The 16,168-nt window shown below is 31.8% G+C and overlaps 1 protein-coding gene across 1 annotated transcript in view; it reads right to left on the minus strand.

Annotated features, from left to right (window-relative positions):
- Positions 1-3,949: 3,949 nt before the first annotated feature.
- The window catches only part of LOC129220911 (guanylate cyclase 32E-like), an 86,239-nt gene continuing 74,020 nt past the window's right edge, over positions 3,950-16,168 (minus strand). Inside the window, 5 exon segments of the mRNA XM_054855345.1 lie at positions 3,950-4,074; positions 6,213-6,300; positions 6,302-6,385; positions 8,069-8,140; positions 15,680-15,784. Of these exon segments, the coding sequence (XP_054711320.1) occupies positions 3,950-4,074; positions 6,213-6,300; positions 6,302-6,385; positions 8,069-8,140; positions 15,680-15,784 (474 nt within the window).

The raw sequence follows: 16,168 nt of genomic DNA on the forward strand, positions 1-16,168 counted from the left end.
AGGCATTTCCAAAATTCATCGAAAAACTAACAAATTCTTGTATGAATATGCGGTTTATGCCATAATACTTCACAGGCTCAACAATTTTTATGATACCGAGAAAAAAAAAGGAAAGAAAAAAATGTGAGTAAACATTCCCAATAAGAAAATCAAACACAATATGAGGAATACGTGAAATACACCGCCAGCTCAGTCATTTCCAGCCGAGGACTGCAGTTTCATGCTTATTAGCACTCATCAGCCCGGCATAGGAAAGTGACTGAGCTGGCTCGTCTGGTCTGCTATTTCTATATTAGCTACCAGTTTGTTTCGCACTCTTGGCTTCCTTAGAGGGTTTTCCATCTCCAGCTCACTCACTTTCCTATGCCGGGCTGATAAGTGCTAATAAGCACGAAACTGCAGTCCTCGGCTGGAAATGACTGAGCTGGGGGGAGGGGGGGGGTATTTCACGTATTTCTGCTTTAGCCCTGGCTAACGGGCGGTAATTTACTGAATACAATATGAGGAGTTTAATTCTTCGATTAAACAGAAATCATTACCCTTCATAGCCTAATTTCAAAGAGTGCCCCGTTTGCTGATCAAACACCACATTTTAACGAACTCAAGTTCTTTCCATGTCCATAACATTACTTCAAGGGTTCATGTTTTTTTTTTTTTTTTTTACTTTTTTTTTTATTTATATCAAACTGTGCAAGGACAAATACCCTAAGTAGCACAAACTGTTCCGTTGTTCATGCTGGCTGTGACGGTTATCTTCAAACACAATTTTTTTTTCTTTTTTTTTTATAAATACATAAAAAATCAATGAGCCTGTGATCTATTTGGTGGAAACTGCATTATCATACTGCACTTTTTTTTCCTTTTATATTATTTTTTAAAATGGGACAAGTACTTTTCGGACACACTGTATTTCTTAACCATTTTTCTTATTTTAGGGACTTTTCTTCATTTTTTTTCTTTTTTTGCACAACTATATCATTCTGTTTATTTTCTTCGATACCTATTATACAGAAGAAAGTATTGGATTCGTGAAATTGCTATACGGGAATTGCATGTTTTTAGGAGTATTGGGCAAATTTTTAATCTTCTTTGAAACATTCATGTCTGTACGTTTGTGCACGAATGTTCTATCTTTTGCAGGTGCTTTCGCGCGAAAACTACTGCGTGTAATCCAACTTATTTAGAACGCACATGTGCCCTTATCTGAATCGATGTCCTTTAGTTTATGGAACGAATTCTTCCAAGAAGAGTGGAAGCAATCGAGCATTTTCTCCGTATATGCGGGGACTTTTATATATTAGGATGTAACGGACGCAAGTAAAAATAGATCCATACATCTGTTTCTCATAGGCAGACTAACGTAGATCACGTAATCACAATTTTAGTCACTCGGTGCATTTAAAGGATTCAACTCGCACTTATTTTAACACCTGTAAGTTATTAAAACGGATTTTTGTATTAGATTGCGTTCACATGACGCAAAGCGGAATAGTATTCCACATACGAGTTCAATGCACTAATAAACGGAAAATCGCAATTTTTGGACTTTTGTTAATCTGACTCTGAGGTGCAGATATGGCCATTAAGAGGGTATAGGAGCTGATTTAGTTTGGTGTCATTATCTCAAAGGGTTGAGCTTTAAATGCAGCTTGTTGTTGTTCGTGACTGCCATATCTCAAGAAATAATAAATGTATTAAACCAAAAATTGGTTCATAGGAAGACCAAACAGAGTGCAACAGCTGAATTAATTCTGCCGCCAATATCGTTAATGGGGTTGGTGCAATTTTATGCTAATTTTTATTGCTAAATATCTAGAAGTATTGCTACAGTTTAGATTAAATTTGGAAAAACAATAATAATTTTTAAAAAAAACTAAACACACTCTGGCACTGATTCAATTTGGAGGCAATAACTAAGAGAAGGTTGACATTTGTCATCTTTTGTGTGAGATATGCAGTTTAATTAAACTAGCAATGAAAGTTAATTGACATTTAAAATGTTTTCGCTCACGATTGCCTCGAGAAATTCTTTGGCTCAATTTAATTCTTGGCAAATGTCCGGAGAGAAATCTTAATGATGGAAAAAAATAAATATACATACATTTATTAACAAATAAAATGTTTGTAAGCAAGACTTTAAAAATTATTTGCATTTTTTTTTTTTTTTTTTGCTCTTTGATTATGTTTTTCTGAAAAAGCAGACTTTTGTAATGGTGATTACATAAGCGATGAGACTTTGGATCCAAGTGCTTATAAGATACATATATAAATAAGTTTTGACACGACCACAACATACAAAATTTAAATGCAAATATTTTTCCCTAAGTAGTATGAATATTATTTATTATATGTCAGCTTTAGATATAAATATAAAATAAATTACATTTATAATTAAGCAAATCTTGGCTCATTTGCTTCTTTCCTATCTAAGTTTACCTAACATTCTCAAATGTTAAATTGATATGCTTTTAATGACCATTTTAATGAGAATTTTAATGATCTTTGTTATCCGTAATCCCAATATAATAAACATTTTTTTAACATTGTTTTGAATGTTGAAAAACTTTAAATCAAGTTTTAAAATAGCACACATAGCAAAACAAATTTCCAAATAATTGCTATTTATCGGTCTTACACGTTATTTTTGTTACAATGCAAATACTTTTATTGCTCTGTATTTCTCCAAATTGTTTTTTCTCTATTTATTTTGTTTAAATTTTCAGTGTCGAACACACTGGTAATTGTTATTTGTGCAATGACATGATGGACCCTAGATATTCTAAAATTGAATGTTTGTATGCTCTTGTAAATATTGACGACATAAACCTAAGTGCAATATACTAATTAAGAAAATGAAAACAATTACAAAGAAAATGGCTTAAAATAGGGAACAGGTGTAAATATGAGTACTCCTCCCTAGTTGCTAAGGGGGGGTACTGAAAAACTGGCGGTGAGAACTGTACATGATCACATTTACTAATAAAACAGTTGGAAACATTATTTCAAGTAGTGCTTGAGTTTTTGTGAAAATTGACGTTTTTTTTTTAGACTGCAAACCTTTTAGAGGTGTATGAAATCGTTTTCTTGTCATGTTCTTACGTTTAATTAAATACAATTTCACAATGACATCCGGTAAGCAAAGATCTTAAGCTACTTTTTGAAGCACACCTTTAGTCAGGGACGCTTTTACGTAACACGTGAGGATGGCTATTTTTCTTAAGTGTAGTTGCTGTAAATATGGGCTCCCATTTTAAGACTGCCCACAACTATACCACATATTTCTTTAAACAACAAAAACTATTTCTCAAGCGATGCAATTTGCATCTTTCGGGATGGAAAATTCCTTTAAGGCACTCGGGAAGAGGTGTGGGTGAAATGGGTGTCCTACTATCGTACCAGTCTAATTCTGCCAAATGTGGTCACATTTAGATAGTGCGGGGCTGAAAGCGCCAGGTATGTTTGAGGTTTCCGTAAATATAGTTTTTCAATGTAATAAATTAATTCTCTAAGATTTTGCATAGTTTGATTATTATTTGGTGACATTTATGAAGGCTTACAAACTTTTTTTTTCTGGTTGCTGTTTTCAAAGCTTTTTGTTAATTTGCCGATTTTTGAACTGAATTCTTTGATATCAATCATTGTTCCCCCTTCTCGCACATATGATACTTGCCATAGTTGTTAAGGAAAGACAAAACTCTAGAATTTTCCGAATTAAAAGTAACTTTTAATAAAAAACAAAAGAGGGTGCCCATATTTTCACCTTTTCCTCTATCATACTGGATTCCTTAGAGGAATAAGGAATCCTCTATCATACTATCGAGTTACTTTAAAAAAACAGCTGTTCGATTTTAAACAAAAGATTTATTTAAAAAATGAATTTACCCCCAAGAGTAGTCATAATGCAGACTATACATACTGAAGTTTTTAGAAGGTGCATTAGAAAACCATTTTATCCATAGAGGAACTCTCGTTCTTTAGGAAAGCATTGTAATATTTGAAGACAATGTGCCATCACTCGTGGTGGAGATGGAATCTCTTGACTTAAGAAACGATTTGGAAACAAATAAGGAAAATCTGAGAGAAATAGTATGATCAATTCTGGCATGTGATCTCGTAACACATAGTTTAACTTCCCTGTATGAAGTAATTGAATTATTGTTTTTATTAAAAAGACACTCTTATTTGTCGTATGTGCAATCAAAATATACATCCGACCCTTTCATTACCAGAGTTCAATTTGAGCGCCATATGTTGATCGAAACAACATCTGAACGGTCCACAAGTTGATCCTATGACCACAAACGGTAGACACATTGAATTCTGGTATTTAAAGGGAGTTCTCTTTTATTAACAGGACTAATCACCTGTCATGACGTTCGTTTTTATCTTATTGTAAAGATAGAGATCACACAGGGGAGAGTTATTTGGGTGCCCAGGTATTTGGAACTGATTTCGTAAGAATTTGGTGCCTTGAGCTCAAAAATGACATCAGCATTTTCGCAGGGTTTAAGTTACATTCATAGATCAAATAAGAAACAATGCATGGAATTTCATTCCTTTTGTAATACACAAACAAAGCAGAAGTCAATTTCCAAACCGTCAAATTAGGCTGCTGGCCATAGATCCACGATTGTTAAGGGGCCCAAGAAGAAATTGTAGTATTTTATTCAAGAAAAGGAAAAACACATGTGTGTGATGCTCTATCTACCAACAAATATTTTGGATGAGTGGTTCAGCACCTCAACACTCCTAAAACGACCACTCCTGATTCTCCATTAATGCTTATGATTGAAAGGTTTTGACGCTCAGACGCCCCTAAAAATTTTTTTTATCGTCTTCTCCCTATATTAATCGGGCCCTGAAACTATTATATTCAGAAATCCAACTCGTCACAGATCACTCGAAGTGAATCTATGCAAAACAAGACCATAACTACGGATATTAATTGTTGAAGCATTGTTACTAAACTTGGAAGATATTCACTTCATGTAGTGAATTTTCCCGAACTTAACTGAACTGCAGACTGACAATAGGGGAAAATAAACTGGAAGCAATCCTTGATTTAGAAGCTTATATTGGCTTCAGAAGTAAGAAAATGGAGTTAAAACTGCACATTTTTGTTACAACGGCAGCACTTATCTGAGAAAGTAGAGCTGCTAGAGAAAAATAATTTCATATTTTGAATCAGAGTTCTAAAAGTAAATAAAACCAGTTCTCAATCTCTGGGAACCAAAGAAAAAACATTATTTTGTTAAACCTGTGTTACGTAATAGACAGAACACTTTTTTCTTTTCTTTTTTCCCTTTTTTTAGGATGTCATAAAATATCATTGAACCTGAAAAGTATTAGGGCACAATTCGCAAATTGATATGACAATTTGTTGCTTTCGTGTGAATTTTTAAAATGTATCAAGGACTATTTGGACACACTGCACATTTCGACGATCCCCGTGCTCATTTTGACTAGTTTAGAAAGGTGTGAGCCCATAAATGATGTCATGGCCCGTATTTATATTAGCATGTATGTATCTCTCACAAATCAAAAACAGCTTGCTGTAGAAAAGTTTAGGTCTTGTATGTAGATTTTGTGTAGTGTCTATTTGAGAAACTCAATTCCTGGTTTGCAATTGCATATCCCAAACGGATTTTTCCTGTTTTTTCTTGAAAACTAATTTTTTTCCAACTCGCATTCTTCGTAATGCAAATAGAAAACATTATGAATAAGCGATGACCTATGGTAAGAGAGCTATAATAGGTAGCTGACCTAGTGTCCATTGTTTTATCTCCAAACTTGGCAATGTATCGCAATTTAATGGGAAATTTACCGACAAAAAATAAAATACTGACTTTAATATCAACATGACAATGGAACTCAGCTTGGATACCAATGCTGATCACTGCCAACATGTCTAGAATCTCGGTGAGAAACTTTCCTGAAATGGTTCGTCGAAAATAAAAAGTAATATTTATTTTATACGTTCCTTTTAGTGCTTTTTTTTTTTTTTTGCTTTTAAGTTATCAGAAGCTAACATAAACATCATTAAGATAAATAAATACCTTTGTGCTGAACAGTAAAAACATCATCGTTTTTTAAAGTTAATAAATGCCATTTTCTGTAGTTGCCATATTTCAGAGGGTGCGGAAAAGTGTCTCAGAAATTATGAAAACTAAAAAACCATTAAAAAAATACATACGACACTAAAAGGTACTTACTGTAGCACTGCTTTTCGAAATCTGAAGAGTCATCGTCAGGAGTAGATCCAGCTTTTAGCTCGTGCAGACTAAAATCCGCAATTTTAACCTACCCATCGGCTGTCAACTAGGCACTTGGAGGATTTCAAGTTTCCATGCGAACGTAAAGCACTGTCATGTAGATAACTCATACCCTTTAAAAATATAAATTGTATTAAAATATCAGGTATTGTAAACATTTAGTACTGGAATTATGTATTATCTTATATTACTTGAACTATGGATGACTTTTTTTCTGCAAAAAAACTTCTAATTTTCCAATCGGTAGTAAAAAAAATCCAAGTTTTACTCGAATTAATTAGAAAAAAACTGTTACATTTTTCATCTGATGTACGACATAGATATCCATAGATATCCATAGATGTACTAGATCATCATAGACAACGAATGAAAAAATGTTACAGCTTACAATTTGATTATTCGTCAATTAAATAAAAAAAAATACTCAATGAAGAATGATTATATTTAAGCGATGAAATTCAAACACCTAAGGAAAACTGGGATGTTTTTTTTTTTTTTTTTTTTTTTTTTTTTTTTTAAATATTGCGATGCGTGTAAGGCTGGGCTTAATATATAAGGGACCGAAAAGTAATGTATGCCATGCTGTGTACAAGAAAACTGATCGCTTTTAAAAAATATACAATGAGAGAGCATTTTGGATACCGGGCACATTTTTCAGGTTTTTGTCACATGTAGATCGGACTAATATTAAATAAAATGGCGGAGTGTCTGGTGAGTATTGTGGTTGAAGCAACTAATCATAGCTCATTAATTTTAAAGGATTTTGCCTTAAACAGTGTGATCATACATTATCATGTTTCAGATTCCCTCTTTTTCTGCTGATAATGGTGGAAATGCTTTCGTCATAAGTTGCACCAACTGATTTCCCTTTCTTCCGATCTCGGAAGCACTTTCTATGAGACAACACCTTGAAAATGTGGCTTGCTTGTGGAAAATGGCAGTAGGCTGTTAATAACGAGAGAAATTACATTGCGGATTAAAAATAAAAACCTAAAAAAAAAAAAAGGCTGGGAAAAAAAGCGACATTCCTTCCGGTCTCCCTAATACAATTGGCTGGACTGACAGCATCACCAGATCAATATTTAAAAACAATATTGATACGAGGTCAACGTGCGTCTTTAACTAGTCATCCCAAGTTTACCTAATTATATTAGTCATTTACTGGGAGTTTAAAAGTTTCACCTTCAAAATACTGTTGAAAAAGAATTTTGGTCAGAATTACTTCACATTTGAACTGAATACACGTGAGGAAGGAAGGCGCTGCGCAGTTCTTGTAAAAGTTTCCCACAAGTATAGCGCGATACTTCATTAAAATACTCATAAAATTAGATTTTTTCCCTTTCGACACAGTTCCTCCTTCTTCATATCTAACGTCGCATCAGAGCAACAGTAAGATGTTATATAGCAGGATGACATTTTCTCATATCTTGCTGTTGCTCCAAGGCCATAATATTTAGTTCAAATTTGAAGTCCTTCGAAACATCTATGTTTTTTTTAAATTAATAATTTATGTTTTATTTATTTATTTTTTTTTACCGCGTTCCGAAAGTAGACTTCAATTATGCTTACTCATTGCATAAAATTGCCTCTATGTATGAAAATCGTTTATCTTGATGTTTGTCAGTAAAATTTTAAGAATTGACTTTGTTTTAATGATCATGTTTTAGTCACATTTAAAATGATGGATACTGAGCAACAAAGCATTACTAGTATCTGTATGAATTCCTCTAAAATAAACTACTACATTCACTTACAGAACTAAAATATTTTTCTTATGATACTCACTTGGTACTTACCCTAACAATGTCTCCTATAAGTGATGCATTGAACATATTATCCAACTTTACATCTTCATTTTCTAAAATATCCTGAAAAAAAAAAACAGAAAAAAAAATAGTTCGTCTATATCTTGCAAGAAATATAGTGTTTAGAGTTCAATGTGCGATGAAAAATGCAGCGCATAATATTGCTCTTTTAAAAAATGAGTTTTGCTTATTTATTTTTATTTATTTTATTTATTTATTATATGCTTATGATGTACTTCTTGTAAGAATGAAGGTATGGTTTCCGCTAAAATAAGAAAATGTACGTGTATTTCTCAAAAATTGAACTTCAGAAATTCAAACCGAAGGAAAAATATACTGACTTTATAGAGTAGGTAACTATATTCCCAAAAATGAATTTCTGCAGTGCACTACTCAGAACTACGATAAAAAACTTTGAAAGTTCAGTTGCATTTTAGGAATAGAGTTTACGAAAGAAAAATACCTTTAGAGCTGCCGCGGATTATTTGGATCATGGTGGATGCCAAAAAATATTTATTTATTCATGGAAATGAAGTATTCCCTATTTGGAGAATCATATTATCTACCTCTGACCAGAATGAGTCTGGTAAAACTCGAAGATCATGGCCTGAAATAATTTTAATTTGGGTGTTGGTATGACTGCTGTATGAGAACCATTAAAGTGCCTGCACTTTCTGGATATTTCCTTAAAAATATTTTAAATGTATACTATATTAAATGAGTTTATATATAAAACGGTATCTATCGGTGTTTTTCTTTTTTTAAACTTTTATTTAATACATGCTAAGTGCATCATTTGAGTTTTCCGTAATTCAAATTGCATCTTCATCGGATCAGTAAAGCGGTTTATATACTTATAATTTTCAACGTTTTCATTACAATAATTGTTTTAAGCCTCAAGTGTTTAATCTCTTTCTTGTTCATTCTTCTGTGAAGAAATCTTTCAGTTTAAATTTCTACAAACATTTATACAATTAAAATTACGTATAAGTATTCGATGAAAAACGTAATAAAGAAAGAGAGAAAAAGCATAATATTGATTTGAAAGATTACTCTTACTAAGTTTCACTGGTTCAAATGCTTAAAATTTTCGTTTGATTCATTAAGTCAAAATTTAAAATTTGTTTTCTTCCTAAAAATACATCTGAATCTTGAAATCACATCTTCCTCAAGGCGAAATACTTTCCTGAATTATGTGCGCATTTCACCCTTGTTGCATAACGCAAACATTCCAAGAAGCACGTACACCTTCTTAAAACGTAACATACTTGTTTTGACAATTACTGGAGCAAACAGTTTTACCGTTTAAGCAGTTTCAAATCTTTTCTTCCAAATGTTCAAACTTACTTACAAAATTAGTTTTCATGCTAATATATTGTCCCGCAGTTTTTTTTTTTTTTTTTTTTTGAAAAGTACACTTGCTAAAGTGATGAAAATGCAAATTGAAATGGAAAAGCAAATAATAACGCACAAAAAGTACAGTTAAAATAAGTATTTTTTATTGATTTAATTTTTACAAAAGATTTAATTTCAATTTGTCAAGAAGAAAATAATAGCTGTTTCGAAAAGACAATGTTATTTAAAAAATCTTTCAAAATGCAATGTGTCAAAAAAAAAAAGTTTTTAGCTTAACACTTAGTCTTTTTAAACTTTTTAGAGTTTGGCAGTATTAGTTATTTTCTTCTTATTATACTTTCTTTATAAAGTATTAGAAATAAGCAAAAAAAAAATCATGAAAGTGCTTAATGCATCTTAAAAATAACGCTGAAAATAAAATTTAAAAAGTCAAAATTAAATATATAATAAAATAACGTCGATACATTAAAAATGGAAATGAGGATTTTGAGATGGGGAACATGTGTGTCTGTCAGTCTGTATGTCTGCCCCCTCCCCCTCATAACTTTTGAATGAACAGTCCTAATTAAATGAACATTTCATTTTTGTTCTAAAGATATCCGTGATTTGAACATTTTTTCGTTCAATCTTGAACAGTTATTTTAAGGTTTTTGTTCGAAAAATTCAAAATATTTTATCATTAAGGACAACACGATTTTTTTGTACCAAAAAAGTGAGAAAACTAAACAGATTCTGGGTACATATACGACGGAATCATAATAAAGTTAAATCAAAGAGCAAAAGTTTCTACTAGGGCTGCGGGATCGAAGGGAAATGACTAACTCCCGATTCCGACTCCTAAAATTTCAGGGCCGTTGACTCCGACTCGGACGTCCCAACACCATTCGGACAATGCGACTCTGACTCTGACAACGTTGCTTTGGCAGAAATTCAGACTCAGAGGAAAAATTGGAAACCATCGATTCCCGAGCCAAATACATTTACCCAAAATAAGAACAACGCCAAAGCCATAGTTTTTACTCTGAAAAAGTGGTTATTTATATGATACGCTTTATTTTCATTCTTAAGTTTTCATTTATGGCAACTTCAAATAAAGTGGTATTCGCATTAATTTCTCTTTTAGCATAAAGGTTGAGCATGATACTTTTTCTTTTTTTGATAATTGAAGTAAGTGTATATATGAGTACCATGAAAAGTATTTCTTCAAATGAACATTTTATTAGTTTTTATTTATTTTTTTAATTAAGTTTGCTTATTTTTATAATTATTTTTCGCAACGAGATACTTTATTCTTGCACGGAACAAAGACCTTAACAAACGTTTTTTTTTTCTTTAAGGTAAATAAGATGAATTTTATGAGCTTTTTGTTTTTTATTTTTCCTTATTGTTCTTTTTTTTAAAACAAATCAAGGTTTTTTTTTTTTTAATGGAAAAGAGTATAATAGATGCATTGTTTAAAATGTGCTACAACTTTATTTGCTCGTTCTTTTTCTTTTTACGTCTATTACAACTATTTCAGCAAATGAACGATGCATTTTGTTTTCTAGAAATTAGCTCAACATGTTGAAAAGGTATATTTGATATACAAGATTGACATAAAAGAATATCTCGGTTTTTAAAATTTATAGTCTATAAACTATTACACTCAGCACTATAAATGATACAGAAAAAAAAAGATAAACTGTGAAAGTTTTTTTTTTTTTTTTTTTTTTTTTGTCGCTCTCAAATGTTCGATGTGTGCGCCTTTCGTAACGCGATACACATTTATATCTTTTGAGGTGCTTCACTATCAATTTTTCGCAATGGTAGATGAATTGGATTTTATGAGCTCTTTATTTTTAGTTTTTCCTTATTGTTATGTTTTAAAGCGAACGAAGTTTTTTTTTCTTTTTTTTAATGGAAGAGAGTATAATATATGCGTTGTTTAAAATGTGCTGCAATTACACATATGCAATCTTTCAGATCTTGCAATGTTGTAGGCAATGGTGGTGTATAAACTTTGTCTTTGACGAAACCCCATAAAACAAAATCACATGGGGTTAGGTTTGGCTATTTGGCTGGCCAACGCATAAAGGGCAAATCATCATCACACCCTGGGCCAATCCATTGTTGCGGAACGTCAGTGACGTTGCGAAGAAGGGAGTTTGGGGTAAACAACCCCCCTCCCCCCCCAGAGGATTTTAATATTGTTGACAATCCTAATACAGTAGTGAATACACGTGTAAGGTCTACTGTGGCCAAAAAATTACTTCTGAAAGGAATTTCTGCCTGCGCAAGTGCGGAATGTGCACGTTTATGTAGCTACTTACGTTCAAAAAACTTGGACAGTTTATCTTTATTTTTATGTATCATTACTAGTGGTAAGTGTAATAGATTATGAAATATAAATTATGCTAACCCTGTACTTTGCAGTCATAGCTAATTTGGAGAAGATCGATTAGATACTAGAAAGTCGATATTGGTATACGGTAAAGCAGACTCGACTAGTTTTGGACGGAACTTCTTGTTAAGTGAAATATTACGAGAAAAGTATAACTGAAGGGGTCTCCGGGCGTTTTTACGCAAGGATCACATTGTACACTTTTTAAAGTGTCGTGAGGCAACAATTTAACAATGCTTTTGTTGAGGTGGTCTAGTCAGCACTAGCCACCTGCAGGCACCCACTTTTTCATTTATTTATTATGCACTATTTTTTAAAAAACATTTTAGGCTTAGTTTATTTTTTTTTTAAATGCTAAAAGGGTACATTAGTATTCAAAAAAATGTCTTTTACTCTTAGTAAGCTTCTTGCGGGTCGGAATAAATCTGTTTGCAGGCCGTAAGTTTGAAATCCCTGGCTTAACATGTACAAATAATAACACGTGTAAATTCACAGTTGTGTAATTTTCTTAATATTTTTAATCAAGTTGCAATTTAGAGTTTTGCATAGTAGTTGTTAAAAGACAGTACTATTTTATTGTCAAGCTACGCAAATAAACCAAAGTAAATAAATAAATAAATAAATAAATAAAATAAAGCTTGCCTTTAGCGAACTTATTTATTTTATATTGTTATATACGGAGCGTATGTATCTATGTATGTAAATATGTATGTATGTCCAAGTTACTTCTCCCGAACGCAAATGAACTGATTATCGAACCAGGTATCGATAAATTCGTAATTTTCCCGTCTTTAAGTTTGGCTATGAAACATAATCCTCCGATAATACTTTTCGAAGATATCAATTAAAAAGCATTAATTATCACACTTAGATTTCCACTTAAAATCCTTGGTTTTTTCGAAGGCTTTCTCCCATTCAAATTATTTTTTCAGTGCTTCATCTCAACTTTCCGAGACAATGCTTCTATTAAAATTTTTAGCTTGAAGAAAATTATAGAGAAAAAATATCTGTTGCCATTTTTTTCTTGAATATGAACAAGCAAAATTCTGGCTTTTGTTTTAAAGGCTTTTCTTGTAATCGGGGGAATTAAAATGTTTACTTTTTGGTTATTTCTCCGCATTCTGCGCACAATTTCACTGATTTTTTTTTTTCAAGCCTGGTTGTTGAAACATGTCTCGCTTGACTCAACTTTTATTTTCAAGGTAGACCGTGCAAAGTCGGGCGACACAGCTAGTTTATACCTAAAAGTTGAACTCTGTACCTAAGAGGCAGTATGAAAATGTTTTCAATTTGTTTTGTTCTGTAGCGGTAAGGTAGGAAAATAGTATTGCACTTTTCAATTTAAAAGTATAGTTTAGCATTAAATATTTTGAAACATTTGGGAGGATGTTTCAGCAAGATAATTCACTTTTTAAAGAGAAATCTATATCCAATGAAGGCATTATGTTTCTTCCCAGAAAACTCAAAAATAAATCAGTTAACCTAAAGCTACAAATTTAGCAACTTAAAAATGAATCGTCAAATTACAGATAACAAAGAACCCATTAACGGACACATACAAATAGTTAAGCATTAGTTTTCTTTATTTCCTTATATTGCCTATTGATCATCACTAAATTCGATATAAACTCATCTAATGGCTTTCGATGTTTGAAATATAAAGTACTAAGGTACGAATAATACATCTTAGAAATGTAGATTTTTTTTTCTTTATGATTAATTAAATTTGACGAATTCTAAATATGAACCTGCATTTCCCTCTGTGTTAGAAAGAATTTAGAGACCGGAAGCTGAGAACTTTGATTAACGCATTTACAATTGGTATGCGTGTCTATATTTCTAATTAAAATTTAGGAATTTATAATGAAAGGCTACGTTACTTGTTACACTCTTGTATTTATCATATTTTAACATTAGAATTACGACGATCTTCAAATACCTAAAAAATATGGCACGTGTCATTTTGACCCCTGAGAAAAAATCTGCATTGTTCTCTGCATAATGTTGTATATTTGTAAAAATTAATTCAAAATAAACATAGCTAGAATAAATGCAATTTACTGTATTGCCCCGCATTATCCGACATGCTGTGAAATTCGGAGGTTACCAGATTTTCAATAACATTCTCTTGGTCCTTTCCGGCATGCCGGAAAAATCGAGGTTAGGAGAAAAAAATAATAGTACAAAAAATATATATATATATATATATATATATATGTTCAGCTTAAATATGAATGTAAGTTCAAAACATATCTTAGTAATATTAATAAACAGTTTTAGTTTTAAAAAAATATTTACTATCAATGTCATTCGTAATTTTAACTGGAACAATATTGTTTAATAACGAATAATTTTATCAAAATCAAATTAAATATAAGTAAGCAAACATTTAAGCAGTAAGGTATCGCCCCTAAACCAGTGCTAAAGAATTTATCATAGCTATTCAATAAATAAAAATTAAACTTACCTCTCTAAAAGGAACTTAAAACAATTTCTTTAAAAAAAATATGAAACAAATTGCAGTAGTGATGATTTCTTCTGAGTTGTTTACTTTATTGGCATATAATTAAATCCATTATAAAATGACCTAACATAAATAACAAGCACATATAATATGCAATACACATTTTATTCCAAAGAAGGTTACCTTCGGGATTTTATTTTATTTTCATTATTTTTTTCTTAAAAGTGGCTTGCCTTCTGATGGGAACTGAATAGGGAAATTTACTTTTCTTTTAATGCAAAATGAGCCTCAAATTATCCGGCATGCTGGAAAATTTGGATATCCCGGTATGCTGGTCAACCTCGCTTTTTTCTGGCATGCCGGATAATGCGGGCTAATTACCGTATTAAAATGATGCAGAGATTTTAAGGATGTATATTGAATGATTTTAAAAAAAAGTTTAAGAACCACCGAAATAACGAGCGCTGTTTCATTTGCATTTCAGAAACTAGCAATTAATGCTCTCACGACTGATGCTTTTGTCCAAAAACATTATAAATGCTTAAGTTCTTGCAATGCTATATTCTAAGAGGCATTTTTTTTTTAGGTTCTGCTGTGTTTCAGTATTAGTAAATGTATTTCCATTACTTTTTTTCTCAAGAGAGTCAAAATGGCACATGTCCTTACTTTTAGGTATAACCCTTAAGTTTGGGTTTAAAAATAATCAATATTCGTAAAAGCTTTATATTATTAAACAGCACGATAATTTAGGAAAAGTCAAGGAAGGATTAAACTTTTTATGATAATACAAAGGAGCAGTTAGCAGAAAAAAAGCTTGCTTAGGGTAAATATGGCCCGTCCCGTGATTCCAGTGTTAAAGTAATGTTTTTTTCTGCAGCTAATCTTGGATAATGTGACGGTGCTTGGAAACAGCATTTCTTTTAAAAATACATTTTAAGCAGTGTGATAATACTGAGATTACCGGACGATATTTTTTTTCCTACTTTTCACTTTAGTTGTTTAATAGCTACGAACCAATAATCATTAAAAATCATCTGATTACAGTTTATCAGTGTCATTATTTAGTACCCTAGTTCTCGTTAAATATGCGAAATAATATGCATACAATCAGACACCAAGCTTATATAAAAGATTAGGGGCTTTTTCTGATTTTTTTTTCTTTGTATGTAATTAATACATATCCAAAGTAGCACATACAAATTTTTCATCGACGTTCTAATGTAGTTGTCATAATGATAAAAACCGTTTCTAAACGTTTATGAAACGAAATCTGCACCTAAGATGTTGCATGTTAATTAACCAAAATGTCTGCTGCATAGGTTTTTTTCGATTATGAGGCGGCAATTTGCGCTTTAAAATTGCTACAATCAGCCATTAAAAACGAAAAAGGCATTTTACATACCTTTAGACTTCCTCTGGAACAGTATTCAGTAACGATGCATATGTTAGGGCATTCAACGCAAGCACCAATAAAAGGATTCAAGTTGTCATGACGCAAATCTCGCATCTATAAATAAAAACACAATGTTACAGAATTTGTTCCAAAACAATATTGGGAATTTTGTTTAAAAAACTAAAATGTTTGATATGTATTTTAACAGAAGCATTGACTAATAATTAGTCATATTAGTTACTTTCTTCTACACAAATAATCTTGAACAAAAGAATTATTTTGAGCATGACGCAAGCCGATAAAGAGCTCTGATACAATAAAGACACGTAAGTTCCGAAAGGCGTCTGCATAACGTACAAATACAGAGTATGACACGAGTAACACAAAAAGATATCTAATGTATACATATGTGCTGATTAAATTGAAAAATCCACGTAAATAAAACACAAATTCTCAAGAAAATGCAGAATATAACTTTTTTAAGGCTACAATGGAGCT

Source organism: Uloborus diversus, chromosome 4 (genome assembly GCF_026930045.1).
Source record: "Uloborus diversus isolate 005 chromosome 4, Udiv.v.3.1, whole genome shotgun sequence".
Taxonomy (NCBI): Eukaryota; Metazoa; Arthropoda; class Arachnida; order Araneae; family Uloboridae; genus Uloborus; species Uloborus diversus.